The sequence below is a fragment of the Eucyclogobius newberryi genome, unplaced genomic scaffold (assembly GCF_026437365.1).
Source record: "Eucyclogobius newberryi isolate DKJ021-1_F unplaced genomic scaffold, fEucNew1.0.hap1 SCAF_21, whole genome shotgun sequence".
Classification (NCBI taxonomy): Eukaryota; Metazoa; Chordata; class Actinopteri; order Gobiiformes; family Gobiidae; genus Eucyclogobius; species Eucyclogobius newberryi.
Window position 1 is genome coordinate 3,463,295 of NW_027315846.1, and position 8,065 is coordinate 3,471,359.

Genomic DNA, 8,065 nt, shown 5'->3' on the forward strand with positions numbered 1-8,065 from the left:
TTTTGGGGCTACTCCGATTTCCCCCTGCACCAAACACACGCGCCATCCTGAGCCACTCAGAGGCCGGAGAACGCCCCTAAAACACGCGCGCGAGCCTCTGAACCGCAGATCATAAACTGTTGCGTGTTCAGAGCCGCATTCGATATCAATAAAGATCACGTCCGCGGCGCCGTAACCCGCGGATTTTATTGGGACAATTTAAAGCGGCGCGTCGGGTTCTCGGTGACCCCGCCCCCTTCGCAGAGCGCGCGCGCCGCCACGAGGGCTTCGAGCACCCTTCACGACACAGAAACACGGTCCATTTCAAACGCAGTGACTCACGGCTGCGCGGACATCCTTTTCAAAGCAATGATGGCCGTATCTGACGAGTCCGAATCAGAATTGATGGAGATGTGTCACCTTTTGTCCACGTTTCACTCCCAAAACACAGCCCCGCGGTCACGATAACACTAATAATACTCATAATGCTAATAATAATATCAGTGGCATGTGTCAAAGTGCTGTTGTATAAGGCGCGCTGAATCCCTTTGTCGCGTAATAAGCCGCAATTTCCGATGACGCGCGCGCTACACAATTACGATCACGAGCCTGTGCGTTGTTTTTTTTTCACACACGCGGGGCCCGTACAACCTGCACTTAAGGCACCGGCCCGTTGTGTGGGACGTGTATGGGCGGCTTGTTGACGCGCTGTCACGGTTGATCGATTATTGATAAGGTCGTGTTTGGTCGTCGATAAGGTTCGTTTGAAGTCGAAAGCGTTTGTGACTCACGCGGCGGTTGAAACGGTCGCGAATGCAAACACTGCAGAGGGTTCATAAAAGGGTTGGGCTCGCGGCAGAGATAAGGGAGTCATTATGTCGTGCGTAAAAGGCCGCGCGGGGGAGGACAGAGGCGTGGACGTGGCGTCACGCGCGTCGCCCCCCCAAAAAAAGAGTTTGGATCGTGTTCAGGCCACGAACTGAAGTGGGACAGAGTAGTGAAGGATGTTAACACTGGGTTTTACTCTCTATTATTAGATTATCATTATTTTATGCTGTATTTTTGTGTCATTTTGTTGGAAATGCTCTTTTTTCTGGGATTTGTAACACTTTATAGCAACTACACTTTTAAAAATCTTGAATCAACCTGATTCATAGTTTATCAAGAATTATCCAGGCTTATTTACTACTTCATTTATATGGAGTCGTTACTAAGATTGAATCATTCTTAATAATTGTTTGTTCATCATGAATTAAGTATTTTTTCATGCTTTATAAACGATAAAAATAGATCAAATAAGTGCAGTTACCTAGGATTTATTTTAATTTGCTGCTGTGAAGCTTGATTTAGCTCTGAAATCCATATTTATCCCTTATTATTAAAAAAGTAAAAAATGATGGTGGGCCTCGTTTTATCCAAACTATTTGGGGGGTAAAAAAAAAGAAAAAAAAAGCCATTGAAAACCAGACCACGTGACCAGTCCCCCATTGAATCAAATCACGACATATTCGACAGAAAAAAGGATCCTGTATCGTTCCCATAATTTATTATTAATAGGAGGAGTGTTTTTAGTCAAATATCTATATAAGTTACAAAGAAATCCAAACGTACAAATACCATTAGAACGACAGAAAGGAACAAAGCGCAAACGAGCGTCCAAAAAACTGCTGTACAACAGAGAAGTAGAAGAGGGAGAGAGAGAGGAGCAAAAGTCCAGGCGTTTGACAGAAATATACAGCTATAACCTACACGCTTCACATTAAATTCTATATAAATCACAGTTTGGGGGGTTTCGTTTCACAGCAGTTGTCTCCGCGGCGACTCGTTGGGGCCTTTTCACTGTCCAATATAATTTACATATAAATAATCCGCAGTTTGTCACACTGTCCATTTTTAAATCCACACCGCGCGTGCCTGTCGCGTTCACCATCATCATCATCATCATCATCATCATCATCATCGTCGTCGTCGTCGTGGTAAAAATCCGTTTCCCCCCGCGCACGTGCCGCAGTGTCTCCGTCCCGTAAGTTCAGAGTTTTGAAATCGTGCAGTTCGTTTTCTTCCGTGCGGCGCGTTCGTTCACTCGGTGCACGCGCGCGGATGTCACCACGTCCGGCCGTAAAGCAGCGCGTACTCGGCCCCGGGGGAGTTCAGGTGCGACAGGCCGGACACGGGCGGACTCGAGCCGGCCAAGTCTGGAGAGTGGCCCGTGCTGGACACCTGCTGCTGGTTCTGGTGCTGCGCCAGGACGTTGGACATGATCATCACGGCGCCTTGTTGCTGCTGCTGCTGCTGCTGCTGCTGCTGCTGCTGCTGCTGCTGTTGTTGTTGTTGTTGTTGTTGACTTTGCGTCTGTTGCACGTGCTGCTGTTGTTGTTGCTGCTGTTGTTGGTGGTGGTGGTGGTTTTGCACGGCGGCGTTGGGCCCGTGCGCGCCGCCCTGCTGACACGGTTTGCCGTCCTTCACGAGCACGGGCACGGCGACGCGGCGCGGTGACTGCTGGGAGCCCTGCGTCTGCTGCTGGCACGAGCCGCCGTCCTGGAGCTGCTGCTGGGACGCTTTGTCTTTGGCCTGGCGCTTCATCTTGTAGCGGTGGTTCTGGAACCAGATCTTCACCTGCGACACGAGGGTCAGACACCGCGGGACACATGAGACTCAGGCTCTCTATTTACATTGATTTCTGCTGTTATCAGTGTTTTCATTTTTATTTTATTTTATTTAACCTTTTGATGTATGTTATGTTGCATTATGTGACTCTGAAATGCACAATAAGTACTTAATAATAAATACAGAAAGAAATATTAAAATTCAGTTTATATGGTTCATTAAATAAGTTCTCTCTATAATGTATTTTATTTATTTATTTATATTTAATTACATTTTTTTTACAAAATCTTAATTTTTATCTTATTTATTTTAAATTCTTTTTTTTTTACAAAATCTTATTCATTTATTTACTTTTAATTATTTATTTTTTATTTATCTCAATTTTAATCTTATTTATTTATTTTCTATATTTTTTTTAGTTCTCTTTTTAATGAAATTTAATTTTGTACACATTTTCTGTTCTAAATCACACATAACAGCCATTTGAATGCAAAAGAATAAACATACAACATTCAAACTCTAAAGTGCATCCAGTTTAAACTTGAGTGTCCACACACAAAAATGACCCAAATATACAAACACAAACCAGCAAAACATATCGACAATAAATTATTGTGACTGCGACAAGCCTGAATTTTAGCCCTAGATTTGGGCACAAACAGTTTTTTTTATATTCCTACATATTTTTAGTGCAATCATTATTCCATAAACGCCATTCCCAAACTAAATGACTCCAAATTGGCCCTATCTTAGTGAACAGATTTCAATAATGCATTTAATTCACCGCACGAGCTATTTACACACGAAGGATTGTATTATTCCATTAGAACGCGTTAACCTTTAGCCTTGAAATCCACAGTATGATCAGGTCTCGCTCTCAAGTGGATGTAGATTTATAATTGTCAAACATTCAAGCAAATAACAATACAATAGAAGACGTAAAGTGGAGGGTAAACAGTGCGGGGGAAAAAGTGTGTCAAGCGGGAAATAAACACGTCTAGTCTCAGTGAAATATGATGAAACTATAGTAGATGTGAGCTTGCTGTGGATTGACCAATTAGGAGCTGCTTGTTGTGGAGCTCTGTGATGTTTCCCAATGAGGTATGTCTGGTATTTTCCACTCCACTGGAACAGAACTGCCTTCTCCAGCTTCGAGAGACCGGGATTAGCCAAGAAATAATCCAGTCAAGAGGGTCGGGCGAATAATAAATGGAGAAAAATGGACTGAGCGTGCTGTAGTGAAGATTGTACGAAACGCTGCTGCGACTTTTACTTGAAAACGACAGTAGATTTAGATAGATTTTCAACAATTTTAAAGATTAAACTAAGCGAGCGATGCAAGCGATGGGACGATTGCACGTTGGAGTCTCTGAATAGTGAAATATTTGTGGAGAACGGGCGTGTTTCACAGTCACAACAGAGTCAGAGGTAAAAACGCACAAAATAAAGAGGTTTAATTCATTGTTTAGCTCATGAAAATAGGGTTGAATATAGAGGAAGTCCCTGAATTCATTATTTATACTGCTTTTATCACTTTTCATCCTGCAACATGACTTTTCCCCATTGAAAATACATCATATTTTGTTTTAAAATGTTAAAATGTTCACCCTATATACCTCCTCATTCTGAAAAACGTGGATGAAGTTTTGCATTTGAAATTAATTCTACTGCTGCATTATTTATTATTTATTAGTTGGAGAGACAACAAAGTATTTACTGTAGGAAAAAAGCTAAATAGGAAAATCTGGCTATTCGTTTTTTGTTTGTCATTTGCCATTGTTTTTATTACGATAGGGCCATTTTACGCTGGTATTTTGGTTTAATCTCAGTTATTAATAGATTTATGGACAGAATACAGGACTTTCCCTGGATACGTACCTGTAACAAAGCATTTTCTGTGGAATAAAATATAAATTATAGGAAAAAGCTGGCTATTCATTTGTTATTTGCCCTATTTTTATCATGACGAGGCCATTTTAGGCTGTTATTTTAGTTTAACCTCAGTTATTAATACATCTATGGACAGAATACAGGACTTTCCCTGGATAAGTACATGTAACAAAGCATTTACTGTAGAAAAAAGATCAATTATAGGAAAAAGCTGGCTATTTGTTTTACATTTTATTATTGCAATCAGGCCATTTCATGTTGTTATTTTAGTTTAACCTCAGTTATTAATACATTTATGGACAGAATACACTGATTTTCCCTGGACGTGAACCTATAACAAAGCATTTACTGTAGAAAAAAGCAAAATTCTAGGAAAAAGCTGGCTATTTGTTTGTCATTTGCCATATTTTTATTATGATGAGGCCATTTTACGCTGTTATTTTAGTTTGATTTGTTATGAATACATTTATGAACAGAATACAGGACATTGGCTGGACATGTACCTGTAACAAAGTATTTACTGTAGAAAAAAGGATAATTTATAGGAAAAAGCTGCTATTCGTTTGTCATTTTCCATTTTATTATTATGACGAGGCCATTTTATACTGTTATTTTAGTTTAACCTCAGTTATTAATACATTTATGAACAGAATACAGGACTTTCACTGAATTTGTACATGTAACAACGTATTTACTATTGAAAAAATATAAATTATTGGAACAAGCTGGCTATTCGTTTGTCATTTGCCATTTATTATTATGACGAGGCCATTTTAGGCTGTTATTTTAGTTTAACCTCAGTTATTAGCACATTTATGGACAGAATACAGGACTTTCTCTGGATTCATACATGTAACAAAGCATTTACTATAGAAAAAAAGATAAATTATAGGAAAAAGCTGGCTATTCATTTGTCATTTTGCCATTTTCGATCACGATGAGGCCATTTTACGCTGTTATTTTAGTTTAACCTGAGTTATTAACACATTTATGGACATAACACTGGACATTGGCCGGACGTGTACCTGTGTCGGGGTCAGGTGGATCATGCTGGCCAGGTGCTCGCGCTCCGGGGCCGACAGGTACTTCTGCTGCTTGAAGCGCCGCTCGAGCTCGTACACCTGCGCCTGGGAGAAGAGCACGCGCCTCTTCCGCCGCGGCGCGCTGGACAGGCCGCCCATGCCCTTGCCCACGTCCGCCAGCGAGCTCAGGCTGCCCATGCTGCCCATGTTCATGCCCGAGGACGAGCCCATGAAGCGGGAGACTGCGGGGGAACGGGACGAGAACCGGGAATGAGACGAGGCGTTTGCGCACGAGGGGGAAAAACACACACACTGCGCGGTTTGATTATGGCACGAGGGAAATGTCAGGGTGTTCATGGTTTTATTCTATATTTAACGCGTTCAAATACCTTACAAAAAAACAAAAAGCAATTAAATAGGTCGTTAAACAGAAAATGTAGATTTTTTACGCACAAGGTCAAAATAAGTAAGAGAATATGGATGTAATTATAAAACAGTTTATCAGTGCAAAATGAATACACAATTGGTATGTACTTAAAGAATTATATTTAAATGATGGTAAATTAATATAAAATCTGATAGAATTGATAAATATTGCATTACTATTGCACAAAGAAGTGACTGAATTAAAACAAATGTCGGTTTGGTCATAAATACTCGATATTCAACAGGTTTATTTGCTGTGCACTGTATTATTTATGCTCTATAAAGACACAAAAAGCCAGTTCAAAAACACATCCATCATATTGTGATAAACGGGGAATGACGTAGAGCTGTTATCAAGCCTCGCAGTTGACATTTTGCACCTCTGATATGAATTAGTCACGCAAAACGCACGTCACGTCGCACATTTACACTCAGAGAACGACCAAACCGGAACAAACCGAGATCCTGAACTTAACTGTTTGACCCTTGACACCGCCAACGACCCCTAAAAACCCTCAAGTCTCCTCGTGCCGTAACGCGCCGCCCCGCGCCGCGCCGCACTCCCTTCCCACATCCATACTCACTCGTGGAGAAGCGCGGGTCCGGATTGGCCCCGTACCAGCCCGTGGCCGCGGCGCTGCCCCTCATCCCGTCCTGGTACGGCGGCAGCTCGCCCATGTTGCCCAGGTTGCCGTTGCAGTAGCCCCCCATGGCGGAGTGCGACAGCTGCGAGACGCCCGCCGCCGTCATGTGGTACGCGGCCGCCGACACCGCGCCGTTGTGGCCCATGTGCTGGTGCTGCATGGCCGCCTGGGACACCTGCGGCTGCCGGTAGGACGCGAGCGGAGCCCCCAAGTTGCCGTTGTCCATACTTACTTTCTTATAGCTCTCTTCGAGGGGACTCAAGATATCGGAAACAGAAAAAGGAGTCGTATGCTTAGGGCTCATCGACATTGTTCTGTAGCGGGATGGAGAGGGAGAAATTAGGCAAGGCAATCTCTCCCGAGCTTTTTTTCCCCTTCTTCTTCTTCTTCTTCTTTTTTTTCTTCTACTTCTTCTTTTTTGTGTGTGTGTGTGGCCAAAGCCCCTCTCTCCTCGTCTCGGTTCCTGTTGTCGACCCCGGTAAGATGAAGAAGACGTAGGAGAGCGCCTCAAGTCCGCCTTAATTGGATGGAGTGGGAGCTTGGTACTGGCTTTGGTTTGTTTTAGCCCGGCGCCAGGTTTAAGGCTCCCATCAGAGGCGGGGCGTCGTGGCAACAATACGAGAGAGAAAAAACAGAAAAAAAAAACAGGAAAAAAACTGAAAAAAAAAAAAAAAACACGCAAGCGCCTTCCTCCTCCCGAGCAGCCGCCGCGTGCGTGATCCCACTCCCCTCCCACTCGTGACAATAACGCGCGCGGGGAATAAACGGTCCCCCCCCAAAAAAAAAGAATCCCTCCGCGTCCGTGTCCGTCCGCCCCGCGTGCGTCCCGCTCTCTCCCGCGGCCGCACTGGAGGAGCGCACCTCGGCTCGCGGCGCGCGCACCGGCCACACAATGCACTTTATTAACTGTAGTATGTTTACGAGGGCCCTCTTGATAAAAAAAGAAGGGCCTATATGGACTTGAGAGTTGGAGAAGCACTCCTCGATTGAACTAGTGACTTTTAATGGCCACGAGAGGCCTCCAGTGATTGCGGGATTGTTTGTGTTGTGCCTTATCGTACTCAGACATGCAAAAGTGCACTTGCGACGAGGGGGGAATTGACTGAACCTGATAAGTAAATAAATACACATCCCGCGCGTTAAGTGGCTGCGTAAATCGTTCATTAAGCGCCCGCCCGTATCTCGGTTTCACCTTTTTATTTTTTTTTTGGGGGGGGGGGCGTTTGTTCACGGGAGTTAATGCAGGAGCTCCCGGTGTCCCAGGTGGAGAGGTGTGTGTCCCCCCCCCCCCACACGCACAAATGCTCAGATTACACCGCGCGTGTGGGGGATTTGGACACGCGGCAGTCTCCAGATCCACTGGATATGTCGTTATTACATGTAACAAAGACAGTACTTACATAGTTTACAGTAAAGCGCGTGGTCGTTTGTGTTTGGGACCAGCAGAGGAGAGTAACGCACCCTGTGAGGACCAAATATCATCAAATTCAAAATGTA

The 8,065-nt window shown here is 43.8% G+C and overlaps 1 protein-coding gene across 1 annotated transcript; it reads right to left on the reverse strand.

The window, feature by feature from the left end:
- Positions 1 to 2,066: 2,066 nt before the first annotated feature.
- Positions 2,067 to 7,218, reverse strand: nkx2.1 (NK2 homeobox 1). Its single transcript, XM_072458166.1, has 3 exons — positions 6,509 to 7,218; positions 5,502 to 5,740; positions 2,067 to 2,595 (listed from the first exon to the last, which is right to left on the reverse strand). The coding sequence occupies exons 1-3, from the start codon at positions 6,876 to 6,878 to the stop codon at positions 2,083 to 2,085; spliced, it is 1,122 nt and encodes a 373-aa protein (XP_072314267.1). The 5' UTR covers positions 6,879 to 7,218; the 3' UTR covers positions 2,067 to 2,082.
- Positions 7,219 to 8,065: the final 847 nt, after the last annotated feature.

Bases quoted from the DNA above. Each gene is read 5' to 3' on its own strand.
- nkx2.1 (XM_072458166.1), bottom strand. From the start codon at position 6,878: ATGTCGATGAGCCCTAAGCATACGACTCCTTTTTCTGTTTCCGATATC. The intron at 5,741-6,508 runs GTGAGTATGGAT...GTTCCCCCGCAG, and splicing joins GGACCCGCGCTTCTCCACGA to TCTCCCGCTTCATGGGCTCG. The intron at 2,596-5,501 runs GTACACGTCCGG...CTCGTGTCGCAG, and splicing joins TCCACCTGACCCCGACACAG to GTGAAGATCTGGTTCCAGAA.